Source organism: Rhineura floridana, chromosome 7 (assembly GCF_030035675.1).
Source record: "Rhineura floridana isolate rRhiFlo1 chromosome 7, rRhiFlo1.hap2, whole genome shotgun sequence".
Taxonomy (NCBI): Eukaryota; Metazoa; Chordata; class Lepidosauria; order Squamata; family Rhineuridae; genus Rhineura; species Rhineura floridana.
The window spans coordinates 35500288-35526736 of record NC_084486.1 but is presented as its reverse complement, the minus strand read 5'-3'; the positions used below and the strand labels follow the sequence as shown (position 1 = coordinate 35526736).

General features: G+C 40.7%; 1 protein-coding gene across 1 annotated transcript in view; it reads right to left on the bottom strand.

The window, feature by feature from the left end:
* The window catches only part of LOC133388826 (collagen alpha-1(XIII) chain-like), a 154399-nt gene extending 129263 nt beyond the window's left edge, over nt 1–25136 (bottom strand). Inside the window, exons 1-5 of the mRNA XM_061635208.1 lie at nt 25132–25136; nt 16873–16899; nt 10842–10877; nt 7167–7193; nt 918–968 (exon numbers count right to left, since the gene is read on the bottom strand). Coding sequence (XP_061491192.1) covers nt 918–968; nt 7167–7193; nt 10842–10862 — 99 coding nt within the window. The 5' untranslated portion in view covers nt 10863–10877; nt 16873–16899; nt 25132–25136. The remainder of the gene's footprint in view (nt 1–917; nt 969–7166; nt 7194–10841; nt 10878–16872; nt 16900–25131) is intronic.
* Nucleotides 25137–26449: the final 1313 nt, after the last annotated feature.

The following is a 26449-nucleotide window of genomic DNA, read 5'->3' as shown; positions in this document are numbered from 1 at the left end:
TTCAACATCCAGGTACATAGTGTCCAAAGTTGGTCAAATTATTTAGGCATGTGATGCAGAAAATCCTACAAGCATCTCTCCTCAGAATTAAAAATACAACAATAATAAATTAAAAAGTAACAATTCGTTAATATTTTGTGGCACTTAAAAAAAATCAGGTGCCTGAGGTGTCTGCTTCACTCTGTACAATGGTAGGGCTATTTTGGCAAGATTCTGTTGTCCCCTGTAATGTGGTTTCACTGTTACTAACTTCCAGAAGAGAAACTAGGTGGCCTCAGTGCTTCCTTTTAGAAACACTTGCCAGCAGACCTTCAAGAATTAATTGGGAAGCCAGATGTAGCAAGCAGTCCAAGCCACCTAAGTCCTCTACAGGAGATCAGAACATTCTCCTGTGAAACAAACGTTCCCTGTGTTCTGCAATCTCTCTCCTGGTAAAGAGTTCTGCTCCTTTCAGAGTTAATTTGAAAAGACAAAACACCACAAACTTTCTGGAAAATGACAACTGAATTCTTTTCCTAGCATGTTACGCTAGAAATCAGCGACTGTCTGGCATTACCTAAAGGCAATACTATTTTTATTTTTTGCTCAAAAACAAGGGCGTGCAATATGCCATCTGGTGTTGCTTTTGTCTTTAGACCAGAAAATATTGCCTTTTCCTTTAAACATAGGAGGGAAAACCACTAGTATGGCCATTTTGAGCTTTTGTGCTGAGACCAATGTACTTTCTAACCAATACATACTCTGTAATTTCAGTATAAAAACAAATCTGGCCACTGATGGAAGCCACATCATTTAGAGTTACAGGTCTTGGGAAACTTACTCTAGTGGCATCTTTCCACTCCTGCCTTTTTTGGTAACTCATCCATACCCTTTAAACGTTGGAAGACAGGAAAAAAACAGAGAAAAAGGCAACTTACTGGAGGGCCACGGGGACCAATAATGGACATGCCGGCTTCTCCTGGAGCTCCCTGCAAAAGAGAGGGGGGGAGAGAACATATATGTGAAAATCAAAATAAGATTGGGAAATGGATTAGACGTGACTGTTTAAAGAAAGGAAGGAGAGTGAGATAAAATATGAATGTAAGTGATAAAGCCAAAGTGAATATTTAAAGTAAAAGATTCAAGTGAACAACAACAGAGGATTGAAAGTGTGGCCAAGGAAATAATGAGGAAAAAATAAAGTTTATAAAGGAGATTAAAATGAACAATACATATGTATACTCCTGAGAAATAATGATTAAAAACAGGTTTCTTTCAATTAAAACAGCAAGTCCCCCAAGACAGGAAGCCATTTTGAACCTATAATGAAATTGGATCAAAGCACCACTCTGGGCTCCTTGAGAATGGGAAGTATAATCTCACCATGTAGCAACTATCACTACTGTTTCATGCCAGATTGGTCTCATTTCTAGTTATCATTATTCTCCACAGGGAAGTCTCCCTTCCTAATCTGGAGGATTTAGAATAATTAGGAGTTAAACTACCATGTCAGGGAGAATTGCACACCTAAACCAATTTATGTCCATGTACGTTTACACACAAACACACACACCGTTTTTGTTTGTTTGGAGAGACAGGGTCTCTGATTTTGACAGAATGAATGATTCTGCATTTTTATTTATTTATTCTTTGCAGTTTTTACTGCAATTAATGCAATTAATGACATCCTATCTGTAATGAATTTGTGAATAAACATGGGTGAGTAAACATTGGTACTAGTTATTAGCTATAAAAGGTCTGAGTCTTGGTCAGAAGTTGCTGTTCCTGTGATCAATAAACCAGCCAAATATTAATCCATGCTATGCATGAATCCTTAGGCCAAAATTGCCCTACACATTTTAGACTGCTTTGAAACAGGCTTATCAGCTAAGAATTCTCCCAAGGAAATCTGGGAATTGTAGCATCCTGATGAAGATTCTTTGTAAAAGATCCTTAGCTTTTTTCACAGGTCTATAGTTCCCAGATTTCTTGGCTGGGAACTAGGCCAGTTAAGTTCCTTTGAAACTGATTTACATTTTAATGTAGATAGTTGACCCTTCTAACATTACTTGGAGCTGCGGCAGCACAGTTCCTATCAGAAATCAAAAGCTACAAGGGAGAAGCCGGTCTCCACAGCAGCTCCTCCCAGCAGTTTTCCAGGAAGTAATTTTCTTCTTGGAGAGGCAGTGTAAAGGGAAAGATATCTTTCTAGGTGAGTGCAATAACAAGTTTTGGGGTAACCACATCTTCCTGCTATACGAAACTTCAGCAGAAAGCAACTGTTTGACACAATAGCCAACTGGTTTGCTTTGCTAATTTTTTTTTAGGCTTCTGGTCCAATTCTTGACTCAACCTACTGTTTTTTGGTTCACCCCCAAACCCTGATATTCAGCAAGGAGCCTCTTGCTGGCTCTTTCCCTCCCAAACATCTTTATACATTTTTTTCAAAGTGAGATGGCAATCACAGTCTTTACATCTGCTTCTCTGCCTAATGTCTACCTCAGCTAGACATCCCACAAGCATTTCTACTTTTGCAGGAATTACTTACACATTTCATGCACTTAATGAAATCCTTCAGATTGCTTTGGAATGAGAAGGGCAGCAAAAAAAGAAAAAGACTGAACATTTTCATCTTCAGTTAGATGTGAAAGTATAACTACCAAAGAGACCAGAATGCTGATTGAATAACAGGCAGGAATATTTGGAGATGACAGATCTACAAGGTTCCCATTCTATTTGCTGGGGGGAAGTGAGAGAGATTTGGTAGATCTAGATTTTTCCATCTTGATGGGTTTTTGCTGACCTGGATTCTGTAAATCTCAATTTGACTCGTGATCCTCCTAGAATCTGGTGAGTTCTGGTGATGGAGAGACCACAATGAACTTGTAGGATGGTCTTCTGCACCACCACAGTGTGCTGTGTTAGCAAAGGGAGCCACTAGGCACGTGTATGCCTAATGTTTCTTTGCAAGCTTCTGGACCCTCAGCAGAACCTGCCAAATCAGTCTTTGCATCAGTCTTGTATCTCTTCTAACAGCAGCTCTTGGAAGCAAATCTAATGGCACCTTAAGAGTATTTTAAGGGTTGTATAACAAATTAATTTTTTTCAGTGTCTTTGGCAGTATAATTGGTTCATCTGTGATGTACCTTACAAATCCTTAAGTATAACTTAAATTTACATTTAGCAAGTAGCCAGATGGCATAATATCAGAAGAACAACAAATCTCATAGACTTCAAAAAATCATATATTAACTTTAGACATCCTGAAAGAAGCCCTAATCCCCTTAGTTTTTTGATGTGTGTGTGTAACACTTCACAGGCCAGACACTTACATGAACAATTTTTATATAGAATCATATAAATAACAGAGGGACTGATAAAAAAAAAGACTTTGATCATCCAAACCACATGTTGCTTTTGTTTTTGTTCCGAGATTCATTCAGTTGTATCAAGGCCGTAGCATTTAAATAGGCCAGTCTATAGAATGCCATCACACATTTAAACAGGTTGTATTGCACATGACGAAATATAATGGCCATTGGCATAAAGAGGTACTAATAACAATTGGCAAATTTCAATGTCAGGACTGATTTTGCTGTTCATTGATTGTCCAAGGCATTTTTCAGAGGGCATCATTTTTGCTGCAATAATATTTGGGTGAGACTTCTTACCAGCATAACCTTGGTTTATAGTGTTGGCGAACCACATCTTCCTATTATGTAAATCTTCCCTCTGCTTCATGTGGCTAATTCTCTCACAATGGCTTCTAATGGGCCTTGTGCTAATCCTGGACCCAAAGCCTTCCCTATTCTAATATATCCTCTCCCTGGTGCACTTTCCTGCTGCTTTCTGTGGGACAGGGGGAATTTCCCAACTTTTTTTTAGGGAGGGTGCTTATATTTACCTTCCTTAGCCTTTTGAGGTGGCTAAGGGTTTTTAAGGGTTCCCCCCTTGCTTCACCTGAAAACAAACCCGCAACACACACATTGGTGCAAGGGTCTGGAACACCTTGGGAGCCTTGTTCCCAGGCCATTCCAGGACATGCTGCCAGTGGGAAGCTGCAGGGAGAGCCCCATACTACTGTGTGCAGCACAGCACGTCTTTCTAAAGTTAAAGCAACCCCCACAAAACCCCTTTTTCAGCCACCTTGTAAGGTTAACAAAGGTAAGCAGCAACACCACGTCAGAAATGTTGGGGAAATTTCTTCCCCATCCCATATTCTTTCCAGAGCATGGAAAAGTTACTTATTTGAACTACAACTTCCATCAGCCCAATCCAATGGCCATGCTGGCTGGGGCTGATGGGAATTGTAGTTCAAAAAAGTAACTTTTCCATGCTCTGATTCTTTCACAATGGCTTCATATCGCCCCCTCCCGCCCACCTCAACGAATGGTCAAAAAGTGCTGGCCAAAACGTTTGGCTAAGCTCTACCATTTGCTGTTCCAAATATTTGGAATGTGATTCACAACTGTCTACATAGCTGGGGCTGGAAAATCAGTTTGGTGTTGTTTTTTTTTAATGGGTGCTGTAAATCTGGGATTGCTTGCATGCTTACTCCAATGCCCCTGGAATGTCTATGTCTGCTCAATTTGTACATTTGTCAACAAATAGATTATTATCACAGAAACACCATGAATCTCCAGCATTCTCACCTCCCCAGAAAAGTGAACACTTTAAAGGCTACCATAACTCACTGCTCAGGGGAATATGAATTGTTGTACTTCTGCCTCTTGTTCATAACAGGGACTGAACAAAGGATAGAGGACTGGAAGTGACTGAATTGCATGGAAGAATATGCCCACAGGTAAAGGATCTCTGCAATCAGACAGGAGGATAAACAAGACATCCTGTATTCTTAGACTGTCACATTTTAACCTGGCAAATTCTGGACAGTCCAGTCATTCACTGCACCAGTGCAGGAAGAGTAGGAGATAAGTTCCTAAGACGAACCAAAGAATTAAAAGGTAAAGGTGTCCCGCACTTATAGTGCGAGTCATTTCCGACTCTTAGGGTGACATCTTGCGACGTTTACTAGGCAGACCATATATATGGGGTGGGATTGCCAGTTCCGTCCCCGGCCTTTCTTTACCCCCCCAGCATATGCTGGGTACTCATTTTACCGACCATGGATGGATGGAAGGCTAAGTGGACCTCAACCCCTTTTACCGGAGATTCGACTTCCACCTTCCGTTGGAATCGAACTCCAGCCATGAGCAGAGCTTCAGCTGCGTTACCGCCACTTGCCACTATGCGCCACGAAGCAGCACGAATAAAAAGGGACAAGTGTCACACCAGTAGCTTGGAGCAGGGAGTGGCGAGACGGTATTCTCTCTAATAGTGAAGAGAATTACAGCCCAACAGGGCTAGTGACAAACAAGAGAGAGGTAGCAGGAGGCTTGGATGAACCTTGAGATATGCGGAAGTAGAAAACATTTTTTTTAAAATCAACAGAAGCAAAAAACAGCCCAGTGAGGACACAGCATGCTCAGTAGCCTCCAGGAGTCACAGGATGTTGAGTTCAGATGGAAAATAAAAATAAAAAAGTGGGGATGGGGTGGAGGAGATGAGAGAATTGGCCTGCTTGAGTCCCTTACAACTTCCATTCTTCTAGAGGAGGGTTGGCTATCTGGAATGAACCCTAAACAGAATTACGGCTGTTAGGGGGTGAGGGCACGCTGCAACATTATGTTACAGGTAGGGGTGGGTGAGACATTTGATTCAGTTCACATTTCAAGCCGAATCTATCAAATTAGCACTTTCCAAAACAATATGAGAACTGAAGCACAGCCACCCTTCAGGATTCACACATTCAAATTTTGCAATGCAGTTTGCCAACCAATGTTTACAAAAGTGCGTATGATAGCAGAAAGCGTGCATAAAAATAAATATACCAGTGAAAATAACATACAAAAGAGAAATTGCTTGCATAAATATGGCCATTACTGAAAACTGCCTATAAAAATATGTTTATTAAGAGAAAGTTGCAGTAAAACACTGCCGAATTTTCGTGAGGATTTTTTTGGGAAAAAATTGCAAATTGCTGTAGAAATTTGGAGAACTGAACTTAAGATTGGATAAATGAGAAACTAAGAAAACAAATGGACCGAAATTTCCATTCCTAGTTGCAGGTCCCACTTGTTTGAACATATTACCTAAAAATGTCAAAATACCTAATGCCCAACCTGATAGTGGGTTTTATATTGATTTCTAAATAGTCAACTGTGATATTTCCTTGGGAAAGAGAGAGAATCTGCAGCTAACGTTCCCCCACTTTTCTCTGCTGAGGTGCAACAACATCTGAAGACATAGTGCTGCTAACTGACACTCAGCATTCTTCTGGCATTTGAAAAAGTTCTAGTTCTGTGGGGGACAAAATGGAATAAAAGATTAGGTCTTTCCATTGCAAGCTGTTCTGGGCTACCACTTACCTCAGCCCCAGTACAGTAAGAACTGTAATGTTTTTCTTGATAGGAGCAAAAGAAAACTCCATCACAGATTAAAGTAAATGTGTGAGGGTCCCTTTGTACATGCTTTCCTTAATTATTTTTATGAGGCTTTTTCTTTAGATAATAGAAGGCTGCAATCAGGATACTGTGGACCTGATCTAACAGAAAGCATCTGGCTGCCTAGGACACAGCTGGTGTAGTTAACCACATTTCCACATGTATCTTTCCTGGACACACCAATCACAGCTGTCAGCAATGAAACAGAAAAGGATTCCAAAAAATACCAGAAAGATCCAGCTGCAAATGTTGAGCTTGCCTGACCATCTCTATAAATAAGCTCTCACAATGTTAGTAGAAATTATAGTAAACAAATCAAGATTTCTGCAGCCTTAGAACATGTGTGGGCTCTTTCCACAGAGCGCCGAAAACCTGATCTGGCTATTTCTTGTTTGCATGTATTAATTTCTGTAATGTTTGTGCTTCTAAAAATTGCTCTTTGACTCATACAGAGGTTGGGGTTTCTTCCTTTCAGTTCGAAAGTGGGGTGGGGAGGGATAACTTGGACTAGTTTCAAATGAACCCAATGGCAAACCTGTTTGCAGAGCAAAGTACCTTGATTAATGAGATGTGTCACTCGCTACACAGCAGTTTAATCCACAGTGACAATATTTTTTATAGGATGTGGTTAGCGTCTATTGATAAACCCGGCATGAAGTGATGAGCTGGAAAGAGCTGACTCACCTTCTCTCCAGGTTGCCCCTTTAGTCCCTGGGCCACCATTTACACCAGTCGCAGCCACATGCAAGAGGGTGAAGGAAGAGAGAAAGAGAGACACAAACACAGGAGTCAGTGTTAAGGCACACTAAGCCCCCAAACAACATAAATGCACATACAGGCACAAACCCACCATGTGACAAACATTGAAACATGCTTTGTTTAATGCTCACGCACAAGCACAGTGAATGGCAACCTTTGCTTCTGACTTCTGAGTCCCACCCATTTAAACCACTTTTTAGAACCCCAGCTTATTGTCTATGGAAAGTGGAGTGCATCATATGGGAAAAACCATTCCTGAAATGTACCACTTCAGACTGCAGATGGGCAATTGCATGAATTAATGCATCTCTATATATCTATATATTTATATCCATGTGCACAGGAAACTAGTACGTCTGTGTGATCGGTTCTAGCCTGGTCTTATAATATGCTACTTTTTATGTTTAGGAATTTTGTACGTGTGTGAGTGTGTGTGAGAAAGAGCGCGTTCAATCATGCAATTGCCCATCTCCGGTCTGAAGTGGTACTGTACAGGGACTGTTTTGCCTCATGATTAGCTCTTTGTCCAATGACTCTAAAGAAGCCGAGGAAGGTGGCAGTTGCTGCTGTAGATAAAGCTAGGAACCAGCTTACGTTCAAGAATGGTAAAACGAATGGTATATGTTAGCAGTAAGCTCATGGGGTTAGCTAGGCTGGCCTACATTTGAGCTCAAATGTCAACAATGGAGAAGTAGCAATAGATGTGCAAGGATCCTTTGACGCACTGCAATCAAGGAAGATTTACTGTGTGGAAGGCCTTGCTTCATGAAAGTTTTTTTCCAGCCCATGCCATAATAACCAGAATAAAGGCACAAAGATGAAGGTATAGAAATCTGTTCTTACTATACAGCAACAGGCCACTTAAGCCTGAGCATTTCACCAATTCTGTACATCTTATTTAGTAACAAAACTTGAACTCTCTCAGCATAACAATTCATGTCACAGGGACAGGTTTTATGCCCCTATTATGTCCTCTTATCAACAGCCACTGGTGTATGTGATGGGGCAGCCACAGAGCTGCCCTCCCAGCACTGGCATTGCTGGAATTTTCCTGGACAGAGTTGTGACAGGGCAGGGTGACTGAGGCCTTGGAGACCTTCTGCCAATAAGAACAGAAAACACTCAGCTAGATGGACTACTGGTCTGACTCGGTATAAATCAAACTTCTTCATATGGTAAATGTGAGTATATTAAATTGTTCTGGGCATTCTCTCCTTTTTTTTTTTTTACTAGAGTAGTGCTTCTTACCACTAGATCTCCTTATCCTGCAAGTGCATAAGGCAGATGAATCTCATAGCACAATTTCACATAACACAGTGTTAGCAACAAGTAAACATAACTGTTCCTCCCTCCCCAGCCACATTCTGCATCTCAATAATGTTGAAGGAACTAACTCAGAAAGAGTAGGATGCTTTTTACACTGGGCACTACGAGGTCTCTGCTGTGCTGGATTATAATGATTATAAACAAAATATTAATCTGAATTCTAGAGCTGATTAACAGACTACTCCTCAATTGGTGGTGAGTTAAAAAGGACCTGAATGCCAACCCCCTTCAGTATGTGTGTTTATGTACAAACAGGTCTTTCCTTTATATTTTCCAAGAATGAATTTATTTATTTTGCAGATTTATAAACTGCTTCACAGCCAGACATGACTGAAGTGGTGTACAATAAGATGAAATAAGATAAAGACTAAAAGATACAGACTCAATAAACTAAAAAGAATAAAATCATTTCTTCAGTGGTATAGTTAACATTCCATAAAATACACTGGAGAATTTATCCTATTGCCAATTTGCTTTTTTACTCAACATCTTTTTCCAAACATCCATTTTAAAGCCACTGTCCTCTAATATAAAGCTTTTGTTTCTTGTCTTTTCCTCAGATGTTGTAGCTATTCTGTAAATTCTCTCCTACTTCTCAAGAACCTTTAAAAATTGTGATACCCAGAACTAAGCAATACTTTCAATACTGTGCAACCTTACCTACCTGGGATTAAAGCTGCATGCAAGGTTATATGAGCAAGACCCATTTGACATTTTCACCTATGAATGCACTTTCTAGGAGTTTTGTGCTATGTTACTTCACACATATAATCCGTTCTTGCATGACTGCTTAGACATCCCATCATTTGGGGGCAACATTTATTGAGTTATTGCTCTCTTTTTCTTTGCTAGTCAGTTGGCTGATTTGAGAAATTTCTGGTCTTTGAGGCCTTCCCAGCACATTTTCAAATGATCTGGTATTTATCATTTGGTTATTTACTTGAAATGTTCAGATTTTTACTTGTAACTTGGCATGTTCTTGGTGTATTATGACACAGATTAGCTGGACTCAAACTATGAGGCAGACCAGGAGAAGGTTGAGCGAAGCACGATTGAGCCAAGAATTTGGGGTGGGGGTGGGGACTGCTGTATTTATCCTCAGTTCTGGAGACCAAAAAAAAGCAACCATGTATTATTTTCCCCAATCCTTTTTGTTCTGGCACTTTAAAGCATGACAGTATATACCATTCCTTTACCTTTTTCACTCCTTCCTTGTAGCTAATCTGTATGATGTAAATTGATGCCTCTGTTGTATATATGGGAAAGTTTGATCAGATTTTCTCCTTGATGTGGGAGAAGCTTGTTTTGTCAGTGTGTGAGATTAAAAATTGAGATATGTCTACCAGAATGTTTTTCTACAACTCACAATGCATCTGGGAGCATGCAATAGAGGCATGATACTAAAAAGCTGAAGTGGGGCCATTTTCCTTTAGAATGATTTCTCTGTGCATGTTCCTGGAAACACACACACACCCTCTACATGCACCTATGTGTGTTGTGGAGGTCAGTACTCTTTGGTCAGTGAGTCTGCAAATCTGTTCTTGCAGTGTAATTTTTTAAGTAAAGGAAAGCAGCAGAGTTTACCCCCCAATCCTGAGTTTACCCCAGAAAGAGAAAAGAAACCAAGTGAAACTGCCACATATCTTTAAGAGAACCATGTTTAAAATATGGAAGAAAGGGCAAAGAGGAGGTTGCAGAGGCTTCTTTGGGCGGTGATGTGACAAGAGAATAGTTATGAATTGTTATTTTACAGTGCAACATGTTCCACCTTTTGGTGTTGACACTATGTTGTCCCTTGTAAACAACATTCATCCTTAGGCCAAAAATGTCTCTGTAATAACTATTTAATATATTTATTTCTTTATACCCTTTTCCAACTCTTGGAAAGACCTAAGAAATTCATACGTTTTTGAAACAATATTTTGCTGTCATTATCACCCATCAGTTCTGTTTCAGTTGCAAACCTGGTACTAAAGGCAGTCCTCCATACCGATCAGTTTACTTTTGACAGCCTGTCAGTGAATTTCCATGTAAGCTCTACTTATGAATGAATTAAGGATCCCTGCAATTTTATGGAAGAGAAACATCTAGTCATTGAGATTTCCTCTGTCTCTTGTTAGGGAGCTCCACAGTCAAACTATACCCTAGAAATGGGATCAGAGTCATTAGTTCCCTGAGAAAATGAATATATATCATACACATCCCAAAGGGACTCTAGACAGCAGAGAGTTTGAAAGCAGGTGTGTCAGGGATTGCAAGAGGTTTAAGACTCACCGGTAGTCCACGGATCCCCATGACGCCTTTGTCTCCCTAACAATTAATGCAAAATCAGAGGGCAGTTGGAAACTGACCATGCTATACTATAAAGTGACACAAATTAACTTCTACTTGTTGGTTTATACAGTTGCATTGATTAACTGATCATTTATGTAATTAGTTTAGTTTATGTATTACATTGAAAGTGCAGCGATCTGAATATTTTGTGTTACTTGAAGTTAGATCTATGTGCTTGGTGTATCTTAAATGTGACAGTATATAAAATCTACTTCCATGATTTTGTTTGTGTGTGAGAGAGAGCAAGCATTTTTAAACATATCTATAAGTATGTAAGTATAGTGTTATAGAAAATTTATAACGAAACATACATTGTGTCATAACTATTTAGGAGCATTCTATAGATTCATAATTTGTAACATTGCATTATACATCAAAGTTGTTGCTTTCAGCAGTCCTGTGATATATTCTGTTTTATTAGTATGATATTTCCTAGTCCATTAATATAAGTATTAGTCCAGCAGTTCTTATGTTTTATTTTGGAGCTCTTGCTTGTTCTTTGTGAATAATCACATTTTCTTACCTTATGCCTGAAAAACTTTTGGTTACAAATCAACTGCTGCACCTTCCCTCTCTGGCTATATATGTGTGGTGGAGTGAAGTACCAGTGGTGGAGATCCACACACGCAACAGGAAGCTTATTTGAACTTACACTGCTGAAGAGGCAAGCAGCTTCTCAGTGGGTTGCCTCTTGAGCACAAGGTAGAACCATCAAACGAATTTAAAGCTCTTCAGCATTTTCCTTTTTTGTTATCTTTGGGGCATCAAGAATATTAACCCAATTCCTGGTTTGGAGGAAAACAAACTGTGGTTTATTGCCTGGGCAGGGTCTCTCCCTATCTTTTTTGGTGCAGGCCTTGGAGCTGAGGCAATATGTCATAGAGCTCCTCAGAAGATATTCTATTCACATATTTGTTAGTAATAAAGAACCCTGTTGTGAAGGTACTTAAGTCTCCTGCATGTTGCCTGAAGAGCAGAGCCTAGGGGTGGCTTGCAAACTGCAGGTTAGCTCAGACACACAGCCCATATTCAGGGCTGGTGCCAGGCATGCTGGGGCCCTTGGGTACCAGCCTGCCCGGGCCCCAGCACATGCATGCTCCACCTACCTACCTTTCCCTTGGTGAATGCTGCCAGCACTGTGCGCACATGCCTGCCATTAACCAAGATGGTGGCAGGGGCATCGGCCCCTTAGGGAAACCTCGGCCACTATCTTGGTTGATGGCAGACTTGCGCCCACAGCGCAACCAGCATTTATGTCAAGGGAAATGTAGGTGGGGCATGTAGGTGGGCATCACGGGCCTGCGCAGCAGTAGGGGGGTTGCCTGGGAGCTCCCTCTCATGATCTGCTGCAGGGTCGGGAGGATCGCAGAAGAGAGCACTACACACCCACCCTAAGGAGGGGCCCTTCAGGGGCCCTCAACCAGGGCCCAACCTGGCCACCCTTGGTGCTGGCCCTGTCCTTATTAACCATATCCAATTATCTTTACACTACCACCACATTCGTCCTCTCATTGTTTCTGTACTTCTGTAAAAGCTGCATATTAAGAGAGAGGGCTTGGAATATTCTTGAACGGAACAGACTTCACCCGGCCTTCCCATGGCTATGGCCCTGCATGTGTGCGTGCGTAATTTTATAGTGTGTTAGCCACCAATTTTTGCTGAATTTAAAAACCAATAAATCTTTCTAGTGGTCAATCTAATCCCCATTGTCAGAGCTGGGTGTAGTGTGAGCCACATGTGTTACAAAAATTGAAATTGTATGCAAGCACATTTGCATAATTCATTTTGTTTTGCACAGTTCTGCCATTTTTTTTTAAACTGTTTTGCAAAATTTATTTCGCTTTTGCTAGTCTTAGGTTGGGGGAAGGAGATAAGTAGGATGCTGAAGCCCTGTCCTCTGACCATTTATTTTATTGAGCACTGTCCATGCACAAACACATTCAGGCATATATTTGCAACCATAAGGACTAGAAACATGCTTATTGTAAAAAAAGATGAAAGAAAGCTGAAGTTGAATTGTGAACATAATACTACAGTCTGTTCTCCTATGGAATCACATCATACACACAGCCCTGCCTATGGTGTTCAGAATAAATAATGGATAACTTAAGAGAGCAGGATGCCTATTGTATAATTCCAAGAAATACACTCCCATATGTGTAATGTTTATACTTCTCACAATGCACTGGCATAATCTTCATAGTTTAACAAATCAGCATTGTTTGCCTGGCTGTCTACCATGCTTCTAAGGTTTTTATCACCAAAGCAGCCAAAACACTATACAACAGCATGAAAAAGTAGGATCTATATCTTGATTTCCTCCCCTAGGATTTCACACAGTGTGTTAAAGTCCCTAATTTATTTTTGTTTTATTTATTTATTTGCATTTGTAAGCCACACTTGAGGGATATTTTATCCAAAAGTGTCCTGTCAGAGATCTGAACTATCCTCAGCTCTCTGATCTTTCCAGACTGGAAGTTTCCAAACTGATTCCTGAAGTTGAAAGGATTTTGCTCCTGGGTTCCAAGAAATTAATCCTAAATCTCCCTAATGATTGAAGCTGAACTATCTTGGATTTACCCACTAAGAGACAGATATATCCCATAGCTCATGGGTTAATTCAGATTGGAATAAAGAAATAAAAAGTGGGACAGCTTCTCATGACATGTTAAACTGAGTTATGGATACCAGAGTACAAGATATATACACACTATCATTTGTGCATGCTAGGTTTCCCAGTAGTTTTTCTGTTATCATGTCCAGGTATCTAACAAGGATTTTAAATATATATATAAAGGTGCCCTTTCCAATTGATGGATGCACGGTCATATATTTTGAGCTTGAGCTCCTTCTAGGAGGAAGGGCAGGATATAAATTTAATAAATAAATAAAATAAACACAATAACAAAACAGCAAATGAGAGCGGAACTAAATGCCATGCTTTTTACAGAGGGCTGCCTGCAAAAATGATAGGCCAGTGTCAAGTTCTTCCACTCCACCCTGTAACGTTTAGCTATACTTACCACCAGTCATGACATCATCATGTTGTACATTTCCCCAGCCCTTGCCTGTTGCAAGTACGATAGGGCAGAGGAATGATATGGATGTCTTTCTCTACACATCTCTAAACTTAATGGGGAGAGAACTCAAGACGGGGCTACAGTTTTGGGCACTGTGTTGGCCCTAAACCCTACTGCCCTGAGAAACATCCCTTTGATAAAAATGAAATTGGCTTCCAGCGTTACATTTCCTGACTTGCTCTGAAAAACAGTGGTGCATTTACTTTGATAATAACCGTTCATCTAGAAAGGCGCTTTAGATTTCCCCTGGGTGAACTGTAAACTAGCCTCTGGTGTCAATCACCTGTCATTAAATTAGAAAAAAATGTGTCAGTACTTGAGTATAAAGTCCCTCTGGTATATCCTTCATGACCCATTGTGTCCACAGACTATCACTAATACTTGGTTTTCATACAGCTTAGCATTAGGCATGTGTTTACAAATCCCATAAAAAGTGACTGGTACCATGTTGGTTTTGTTTTTAATCTCTGATAATAAAACCATTCATATAAACCAGCTTAGAGGAGAAAAGAAGAATGCATACTGTCTCAAAAAGGGGGGGAAAGTATTTATATCTTGTTATTGTTCAAGAGGAGCTACAAATAGGAATGGCGGCTGCATCCATCAAGAAGATATTTCATGAGCTAGTTGGGTTCTTTCCTAACAAATGTTCCTTCCTATTAATGTAGAAGGAGAGTGAAATGGATTATGATCACATAACCTGTGCTAGCTAGGAATGAGGGCAACTGCAAAATGTCCCAGGGCAAACTATCTACAACTTCCATTCCAGCAGTGGCAGCTAGTTAAGGTGCTGTAGAAAGCAGTTAAGTGACCACCACTGCTGAGCAATGGTGGTGAGAAAGGGGTGCCTGTGATCATTGGCCTGCTGGAAGCAGCCAAAACAGTGGTGGCTCACATACCCCTGTGTAGGTGTACTATTGGCAAATGGCCAGTAAGCATCCCATGGGGCTATAATGGACTTACATAATGGACTTACATTAGCTTACTAACATGTGCCTGCATGAGCTGCCTGTGCCCAGGCTACTTCCAACAGTTGCTGGTTGGTAAAGCCAAGAGCTTCTTCTCCCATTTGATTGTTGCTCAATGGTAGCAGCCATATCTTGTTTGCCATACCATCTCATCAGCCACTGCTGCCTCCCAGGAGGTGAAATGAATGGTGGCAAGGAAACTTATACCTCAAGAACGAGAGGTAATGTAGTCAGGATAAACCATCCGCTGCATGATCTCTGCAGATATGTAGATGTGGGGGAGTGTGACCAAGTAAGGCTGATCCCCATTTACCAGGGAGCCCTGTTTATTCCGTGTGTGGCGATATGAGGAGAGAATGGGCCTGATCATGGCCGATGTGTGGCTGGTAGCTCCCTGGAGCTATGTGCCACTTAGCCATGCCATGGGCCATCATGGAAGCCAATCATCTGTGACAGAGCTCCTGAGGGCTGTCCTAGAGAACAGACCTGAGGGAGAACTGTCTCCCTCTGGTCTACTGCGCTGTAAATGGGAGGCCGGACTGCAGCTTTGGCATTGTCCCAAATGATTACTCATGATTAGGTATGTTCTCTTTATTGCAATATGTTGTCTCTTGGCATCTATGTGGATGTCCAGGGATGATGACTTTCAAACAGATCTAATTGTGTCACAGCTGGTTGAGCATGCATGCATCTTCAGGTATATCCACCCGATCAAGAGGTCTTGGATGGCAGACCGGGGGAAGCTCCCCTGAGTTTCTAAAATTGGGTTCTCAATCAACATGCTTTCAGTTGCAGCACTGGACTGCATAGACTAGGAGTAGCCAACATGGTCCCTTCCAGATGTCATTGGACTACAACCTGTATCAGCTCAAGAATGATGGGAGTTGTAGTTCAACAGCCATGGAGGCCATGATGTTGGCTACCCCTGACATAGACAAGGGGATATCCAATATGAGGCAACTTCTTATATTCTTAACTGAACTATAAATGTGACTGGCAGTTTTTGTAATGCCAGTGTCTGAGTGTTGCCTGGAAGGAAGGATGCATCTTCTCTGTCATTACATTTTTCTGATGCTCGGTTTGGGCTAAACCCAAGCCATAAAATTGATGCTTTTTGCTCAAGGAATTTTATGCCTCAAATTCCTCAAGGAAATTAACTCAGACCACTTTAAAATCTAGTGAACTGGACCTTCCATACCACTTGAACATAACAGGTCGGCTGTCTGTTCCTGTATCACTAAGAACATATTCTGCACACAGTAGAATTTGTTCAATTGCACCTGCAAATCAGTTCCATAATTAAATAGCATAGGAAAGATTTACATCTCTGCCTAAACACAAGTCAACACTGGGTATGCCAAGAATCTGGAAGCAACTTAGAGTTTCAGTGTCTGACTTGCAAGTAGACCAAGGTATAAATCCCGCACATCTTATTTCTTTCACTATAGGGATTGCTTGCAGAACAAACCCCAAGAATGAAAACTGTAATATGGGAAGAAAATGCCCTAAATGCTAGGAGCTCATATGAAAAGTTCCTCTTAAAGAAAGTGTGTGATCCCCATTACAAGGAGGACTTGGTAAATTCTATACCTATAGCTTGTTCTGATATACGGTCAACCTGCATATCCCACTGAAATCCAGATTTCTTTACAAGGGTCGCCAACATGGTGCCCTCCAGATGTTGCTGGACAACAGCTCCAATTATCCCTGGGTGCTAGCCATGCTGGCTGGGGCTGATGTGAATTAGAGTCCAACACCATCTGGAGGGCACCACATTGGCTACCCCTGTTATTTTAAAATATGTTCTTTTGTGATGGGTATCCAATTCTCTCTCCCCAGATTTTAGGCCTGCTTTCTGGACTGCAACTGGCAAGAAAGAAAGAAGGGAAGGGGAAAAAACAGAAAAAGAGGAAAAATATTTACCGGAAGCCCAGGTCTTCCTGTAGGACCCTGAAAAGAAACACAGCAAAGGAGAAGTTGGCACAAAGAACATGGGCAGTTGCAATGGCACAGAGAAACAATAAAAATATAAACTAATTGAATTTTGGATGTAGCGAATGCCACTCCAGCGGCAGTAGAGCACCTTCTTTGCAGATATAAGGTCATATGTTCAATTTCTGGCACCTCCAGTTAAAATAATTAGACAGGAAATCCAGGAGTTGCCAGACACTCTGGCAAGCTATCAGCACGGTAGATCCTCATGATCTAACTTGCTGCAGTTAGTAGTCTTGTGTATCCTAAAGGAAGATTTGGGGCTCACTGAGAGGGATTAAAGCTGGACACATAGCTTGTTGAGTACCACCATGGACCACACCCACAGCTTCTATTCACTCCCACTGCTGTGCTCTCAACAAGTGCATTACTACACTGGGATTAACTGGCATTGGTACTCCATGTAAAGTCATTCTTGCATACAGGAGTTCTGTGCAGTGAACAACTCAGAACAAGCATATACTGCATTAGTGAGAGAAGACAAATTATTGAATAAACAACCCTTTTCTGTCTACCCTGTGGGCTGCTATAACTCATTTTGACAGCCAACCCAATTCCAGTGAGTAATAATTGACAGAGAGAACACACACACGGCTTGGTCTACCTTCACAGGCTTGGGAACAGCAACAATTGCACCCCCACTTCCCAGTATGTGAATTCTCTTTTACCACTATTGGGCAAGAAACAAACTGTCATGCAACCAACAAGGTGCATCATCAGTGGGTTTAAGGGGGTTGATCTGACCACATGGAACCACTATTGTTGCTCCTATGGATGTAAGGGAGTGAGGTTAAAGGTAAATGAAATGCAAATAGAAAAAGCAAAACAAAAGACAGTGATGATTTCCTAAATGCAATACCATACCAACCACAACAAGATTCCCGTGAGTAAGGCAGAAAACTCAGCATCTCACAATCAGGATTCCTAACCAAAAACCAAAACTAAAAAAAATTCTGTCAGCCAGTCAGCCAAGGTCACAGAAATTTCATACAGCACAACCTGATCCAGGGGCTGCAGTTACTGCAGAATGCTGCGGCATGATTGCTAACATGAGTGAGACCCTATCAGCACATAATACCTCTGCTCTGAAAACTGCACTAGTTGCTGATTTACTACCAGGCCAAGTTCAAGGTGTGCTTTCCATATAATTTATTTATTATTTGATTTATATCCCACCCTTCCTCCCAGTAGGAGCCCATGTTACAGGTGACACATAGTACTTGTTCTGCTCTTGTAAGAAATCATTCCTTTAGTGTGGCAGCACCTACACTTTGGAACTCCCTGCTTATTGACATTAGGGAGACACCTTCATTGTACTCTTTTCAGCACCTGCTAAAAGCAGTTTTGTTTAGGCAAGCCTAGCCAGGCATGTAGAAGCTATTGTGTTTTTTATCTGTTTTTAACTCATTGTTGGTTTTACTATTTTGAATGTTTCCAATTACCTGTCTTTAACTGTTTTTGCCAATAATTTTATTGTTTTAATTCTTTTGTAAACTGCTTTGAAATTTTGTACAATAAAGTGATATATACATGTTGTAAATAAAATACGTAAATACATTTTGGAGTAGCTGTGGCCCTTGGGTCTATTTCCACTTTTAGGAACAAAGGAATTTGCCTTATACTTACTCAGGCTATTTGGTACCATCTAGCTCAGTACTGAAGAGAGCCAATGTGGTGTAGTGGTTAACGCAGCCTTTCCCAACCAGTGTGCCTCCAGATGTTGTTGAACCACAACTCCCATCAGCCTCAGCCAGCATTGCCAATGGGAGGCTGATGGGAGTTGTGGTTCAACAACATCTGGAGGCACACTGGTTGGGAAAGGCTGGGTTAAGGTGTTGGACTACGACCCAGGAGACTGGGGTTTGAATCCCCACATGGCCATGAAGCTCACTGAGTGATCTTGGACCTCTCAGCCTCATGAAAACCCTATTCATAGGGTCATCATAAGTCTGAATTGACTTGAAGGCAGTACATTTACATTTTTAGTTCAGTACTGATGACATGGACTAGCGTTGGCTCTCCAGGGTTCCATGCAATAGTCTTTTCCAGAAATTGAGCTTTGGACCTTTGCATGCAAAGCATATGCCCTACCACTGAGCTACAACCCTTCCCTGTTTTTAAAAAAGTATCTTTTAAAATTGTTCTTTTCAATTCACTAATGAATGCACAGCATACTGGACAGAACCACACCATACATTTAAAGCACATTCTTAATTATTTAGATTTGTATACTTGTTTTTAATGTTTTTAATTGTTGTAAACCACCCAGAGAGCTTTGGCTATGGGGCGGTATATAAATGCAATCAATCAATCAATAAACACATTTGAAGCACATGAATCCCACCACAGAATCATAGCAACTGTAGTTTGTTAAGAGTGGTAGGAATTATAACTGTGAGGGGGAAGCTACACTTCCCAGGATTCTTTGGGGGAAGTCATTCACTTTAAATGAGAGTTGGATATGCTTTAAATGTATTATGTGGCTCTGCATTACTTCATAAATTTTGCTGCATATAAATCATTTTAATTAAATTTTTAAATGGAAACCAGATACAATGTTTACTGGGTGACCATGGGCTATGCACCATCTCTCAGCCTAATCTGCCCCTCAGGATGAAAACAATAGAGGGGAACCATGACCACCCCAAGGAAGAAGGGCACACTTAAAATGTAGAGGAAATAATCATGTACAACCATAGTGTGAAATCAGATACTTATTTATTTATTTTATTTATTTTATTAAATTTCTATACCGCCCCATAGCTGAAGCTCTCTGGGCGGTGCACAACAGTCAAACATAAAAATACAATAGGTCACATATAAACAAATTTAAAAACTTTTAAAAAAACTTTAAAATTATAAAATACCCAGAAGAATCAAGACAGTTTTCAACACATACTAAGATGCTAAAATGCCTGGGAAAAGAGGAAAGTTTTAACCTGGCGCCAAAATGATAATAATGTTGGCGCCAGGCATACCTCATCAGGGAGATTGTTCCATAATTCGGGGGCCACCACTGAGAAGGCCCTTTTCCTTGTTGTCACCCTCCAAGCTTCCCTATGGGTAGGTACCCGGAAGAGGGTCTTCGATGTAGAGCGTAGTGTACGGGTGGGTTCATATCGGGGGAGGCGTTCCACCAGGTATTGTGGTCCAGCACCATATAAGGCTTTATAGGTTAAAACCAGCACTTTGAACCTGGCCCGGAAACATATAGGCAGCCAATGCAAGCGAGCCAGGATTGGTGTTATATGATCGGAACGCCTAGTCCCTGTTATCAATCTGGCCACTGCATTTTGTACAAGCTGCAGTTTCCGGACCGTCTTCAAAGGCAGCCCCACGTAGAGCGCATTGCAGTAATCTAACTTTGAGGTTACCAGAGCATGGACAACCGAAGCGAGATTCTCTCTATCCAGATAGGGGCGTAGCTGGGCCACCAACCGAAGTTGGGACATAGTATGAAGAAATATTTATATAAGCATGACTGTCAAAGATGTTTATTATTTACACAACCTGTAAAGATATTTATAGTGCAATCCTATGTCTGTTTACTCAGAAGCAAGTCCCAATGTATTCAATGGGCCTTACTCAAACAGGGAAGCATGCACAGAACTGCAACTTCAAGTGATAAGCAACTTGACTCACCCAACCCAAAATTCAGAATCATGCCTCTTTAAGCTGTTTTGCAACTGTTTATACTTGTTTTTATGGTTATTGGTTTTTAAATGGCTTTATTTATTATTGTGAGCTGCCTTGGTTTCCAGTTGGCAACCGTATATCACAGGGTTGTTGGAAAGACTCCATATACACACACATACTGGAGATGTAAAGATACATACACCCCATATAATAGTTTATTGTCAAAGCTGGTTGATCATTGTAGAACATTTTTTTCAAAAATTTAAAATCAGTATTAGTTTCCTATATAATAAATGCAGTGATACCTAAGTAAGCCCTGCCTAATTGCCTTAAAAATAGGATTGGAGGAGGAGCGAAAGATTTACAGCACAAACACAATTATTTGCTATGTTCACTCAAAAGTCCCATTAATTTACAACACAATCCTAACTATGTCTACTCCAAAGGAAGTCCTATTGAATTCAATAGGATTTACTCTGGGTATGTGGGCTTAGCATTGCAGCTTTAAGCGAGTATTGGATTAAAGCTTCATTGGGAAGGTTTTCAAAACACTGCCCTCTTCAACAGTCCAGGAAAATTTAAACTTGTTTGGTTCCTGGACACAAGAGAGAAAAAGACTGAAAGCTATATACTTACTCAATTTATGAGATTTTCAGATAAGCAGGGGAAAAAACAGTTATCTGAGCTACTGCCTAGAGAGCAACACATCATAACCCTGACTTCATTTACTGACTACAAACCTGAAAGGGCAGGGTTAGAGCACCCAGCTTTGAGCTCATTTAACAGAATTTGTGGGTGGTGGTGGCTAACATTTTGGTGTATATCTCATGAACCAGATCACCTAGAAACTTTCCTTTTTTTGATGAAAGCTGAGAGTCCGGAGATTAAGGTGACTCACCTGGAGACCCAGAGAGGACCCCAAAATCCAGAATCTCTGGGCAAAAGCCAGAGATCTGGTAACCCTACCCCCACTCTGTGCATGCACTCCTACATACAATGCATAAGGACTATACTGTATCAATATTCTAGTATGTCACTGCTGGAAACAATTTGTGTAAAAAACTGGAATGCAAAACTCTTAAGTACATCTACAGTCCAATCCTATTTACTAGCACTGAGCCAAAACGTCCTACAACTTGACTACCCCGATTGCAGGCTGCAAAGTTGGGGGGCAATTTTTGGTGAGTTGTGAGGAGCGCAAACATATGAAAAATATTTGCTCCATTTACTACAGTAGCATTTAAGCTCCCTGCTTTTGCCTAACACTGTTTTCTCTGTACTTTCTACTCAGAAGATGCCAGAGTGAGAGAAGAAAGCAATACTCCCTGTTTCTATCCTCACTCCGAATTGACTTTATAATATGCTGTGTACCACCACTACCCTCACCAGAATCACATGAAAAGGTGGCAGCAGCTGTGAAAAAAAGGTGAAGGGTGTATGGTCCCAAGAGCATGTGCTGTAACAGGTCTCATAAAACTTTTTACCTCCCTCCTCCTCCAAAGCCCCAAGTTTGAGACAGAAAAGTCCTTTTAAAAAACCCTTTCAGCTCTGCTCTAAATTTACTCAAAAATATGGCCTAGTGAGTTAATGCAACTCACTCCCATGTGTTAAAGCAGATATAGTGTTTGGACTTGGACAAGGGAGACCTGGGTTCAAAATCCCTAGTCAGCCATGAAACTACCTTTGGTTAAGTCACATTCTTTCAGCAGACTACCCTACCTGATAAGATAGCTTAACAGGGATAAAATGGGATAACCCCATGTATACTATCCTGGGCAATTTAGAGGAAAGGCAGGAAACAATTGTAATAAATAAATAAATGTGCATAGAATTACAGCCCCCAAATATGTCTCTTGCAAGTCAGGTTGTTGATGTATATTGTGTTTTTATGATATTGTAAGTCGCCTAGAGTGTCCGCTAACCCGGACAGATAGGCGACTCAAAAATAAAATTTATTATTATTATTATTATTAATAGGTCTCATTGCTTCATTCTTGGCTGGGCCAGACCACATGTATGTTCATGATGAAGACACCCTGTATACAAAATGGATGTCAGGTATGGTTTGAGCCTAGACAATTTTGCTTTGCAAGAGCTGGACTAAATGGATGAGGAAACCCTTCTGATCATTGTTCTACAAATCAGCACTGTTAAGAAAGTCTTCAGCCTCTCAATTTTGGGATGCAACTGCCAAACAGATCCTGATGATGTGATGCACACAGGGCATAGTGGTCAGATACGTTATGTTTTTTGACCATTTATCTGGCTGTTAAAGGTAATGAACAGAGAGACCAGTGGCATGTTTGATTTCCTAAAATGTCTCAGAAGTCTAGGTGCTGCAGGTCCACAGTCAGAAATTCTCTGTGTGTGTGTGTGTGTGGGAGGCATTGTAAATCAACATGAAACAGAAAAACATTAAATGCAAGTATTATAACATATTTGAAGTTATTTAATATTGAGATTTATTCATTTATAAAATAAAATAGAAGTCATGCACACACACAAACACACATAAACATATCAGTTTGTTCAGAAGCCAGGGAAATAAGCACCATGAGCCCACCAAATTGGTTTCAAACCAGGCCAATTGATTGCCAAGAAAATAATAGTCATGGCCAGCTGTAGCAAATTAACTGCTATAATTCACAACATAGACATTGCATTCTTTGTTTAGTATCAAACGGTGAAGTTACACTCATTGTTTTAAGCTCCTACTACACAGGGTCAATAAGTATCACACAACATTCTCCATGAAGAATATATTTAATTCCAGAGTCTGTGCACAGAGCCCAGATATAGGTAATGTATATTTTTATATCCAAAATTTCCTCTTGATGTTTTACAAGGGGCCACAGCTCAGTGGGTAGAGCACATACGCTGCATGTAGAAGGTTCTAGTTTCAACTGCTAGCATCTCTGGTTAAAAGAAGCTCAGGTAGCAGGGCCAGGAGTGGCCTTAGGGAGCTACAATAAGAATAGTTCAGAATGCTGCAGAAATGAGACCCTGGGCAGATGCACACGATACATTTAAAGTATAGTATACTTTATACTAGGGTTGCCAGGTTCAGGGCCTGAGACTGATCCTGTATCTTTAGGAGAACAGAAAGTTAGCCAAGTGCAGGTGTTCTTGCAACCCTGTAATGGGAAAAACCACAGGGTGGAATTCTCCCTTCCCCCTGCATGACTTTTAAAGATACAGAAGACCTCTTGGAGGCTGGGCCTGACAACCAAGAGGTCTTCTGTATCTTTAAAAGTTGTGCAGGGGGAAGGGAGAATTCCACCTTGTGGTTTTTCCCATTACAGTGTTGCAAGAACACCTGCACTTGGCTGACTTTCTCTTCTCTTAAAGATACAAGATCAGACTCAGGCCATGAACCTGGCAACCCTATTTTATACAGTCATGGCTTCTCCCCCCAAATCCTGGGAACAGTAGTTTATTAAGGTGCTGGGAGTTGTTAGGAGACCACTATTCCACTCACAAAGCTATAATTCGTGGAGTGGTTTAACAATCAACTCTTCTTTCCAGGGAAGTCTGGGAATTGTAGCTTTGGGAGGGGAGTAGGGGTCTCCTAACAGCTCTCAGCACCCTTAACAAGCTACAGTTCCCAGGATTATTTGGGAGAGATGCTATGACTATGTGATATACTACTTTAAATGTATAGTGCATTAAATAGGATATGGCATGATACTCTTTAAATGTATAGTGCCAATGGGGCCCCTGTCAGCATGTTACATCTCTGCTCAGAAATCTGCACTGGTTGCCGATTTGCTACTAAGCTAAGTTCAAGGTATTACTATTAGTATATAAAGCCTGTAACAACTTGGAACCACTTTACTTGCAGGATCGCCTTACTCCATATGTGCCCACTCAACCGCTTCAATCTGCAGAACGGCACTGTTACAGGTGCCACATAATACTCATGCCACAGTTGTAGGAAATTCATCTTTTAGTGTGGCAGCACCTACACTTTGGACTCTCTGCATGTTGATATCAGGTAGGTGCCTTGGCTATCCTCTTTCTGGCGTCTGCTTAACACATTTTTTGTTTAGGCAAGCCTATCCAGACATAAAGAAGTTATGTGTTTAAATATGTTTTTAGTTTATTGTTGATCTTAATTAGTTTTTTATAATATTTTAAAATTTAACTGCCTTTTACTAGTAATTTTAATGCTTTTTTTGTAAATTGCTTTGAGATTTCATTACAAACAAGCAGTATATAAGTTCTGTTAGATAAAATTTTAAAAGTAGAGTAGACAGTAACTAGGCTAGATGGACTAATAGATGGAGAGCCTTAGACTGTCTCTGCTCTTCCCACAACGGAATATATAGTTCAGGTACCACTAAATGTTGAAGCGGAAGAGCAGGTGGCAGAAGCAGTTGATATTTCTGTGAATCTGAGTGGCAATAGTTTATCAGTTTTGCCCTTTCGGTCCATTAAGTATGCTGCCCATCCTCTGAAATTTCAGGACTATTCCTCCCTCTGCCCCAGTGCTGAGTCACTTTACCATGAGATGCATTCTTCACACCACACACAGACACAGGTTTTGGTACTTACAGGGGGGCCTGAAAGAAAAGAGAAAGAAAAAGTAGTTTAAAATTACAGAATTCATCGATGCTGTTGAACTCTGTAAACACAGCTCAAAGAATCCAAACACTTCCTCAACAGATCCATCATTTTGTAGTATAATTAACAATATGAATGGGCAAGTTGATGGTTCAGTTCAACTTAGCTATCACGATTCTGCAACTTGGAGATAATAACAGTGGCCTTTTTAAAAAGTTGTTGTAAGCATTACTGAATATATAAAGTGCTTTAAACACACAAGAGTAACATACCAATGCTATGATGACTGAGCAGTCTGATTTAGAGCAGCAGAGTTCAAAATCCTTAAAGAACTTTCCCCCTGTGCTGATTATCTGTATCTATTCATCTGCCGTGTGTTGTAGAAGATTTTGGGATGCCATCTAACTTCATGCCAAGCAATGGAGGACCCTGTTGATCCTACGCATGAACCAAAGAGGGCTGCAAATGCATATTAGAATGCACCCAACACTATCCTGCATATATGCAACTTACAGGGGATAATCAGCGATGACAATTCAGCTTTTTGCCTTTATTCTCATCATGCAACTCTGACTGACAAGTCTGCATGGAACTCTAAGCTTCTTTGGCAAATGGCTTTAACCCCATTAGTTTAGAATGTTTTAAGCAATATTGGGCAATGCTCAGTGCAGTGATGTCAGGGTATGGGATAAATTGTGCAATGCATGGCAGATGGGGGATGAGATGAGGCTGCCATTTTTGGTGGCAGCCCCATGCTCTGTGGCTTATGCTGTAATTTTGCCCTAAGACTATACCTAGAGACATGCTTATGATGTACTCCCTACTCTGGTCTCTCCTTTGTATCTAAAATATAAGCCTGTTTCTTTAACATTTTCCTTCTCAGCATCAAATCTAGAGACGATCCAGAGTTCAGCTATTCTGATTCCAAGCAGATGACAGCTATTTTGAAAACATTTTGCACCCCCAATGGAAAGCTCTTCTTTCTTTCTTGTTAAAGTAATACCATATATGATGATGTCATAATCCATAACAGTAGCCTCTAAATTACATCATATGGGAATTTTGGGCTGCCATTCAGAAACCTCATCTACTCTTCAGGGGCTTGGAAGAGCCCAACACCTTGGAAGATGTGATCATGTTGCAGCAACGCATGCCAGACCTCTGTCATCAACTGAAGCAGCAATATGATATATCTGCTAGTAAACTGCATTTCACACACAGCTTGCACAATGCAGCCCAACTTTGTCTCACCTTGTAGGGATGTGTGGCTCTTATAGTCAAAAACACACACCCTTTCTTTCTCTAGCTG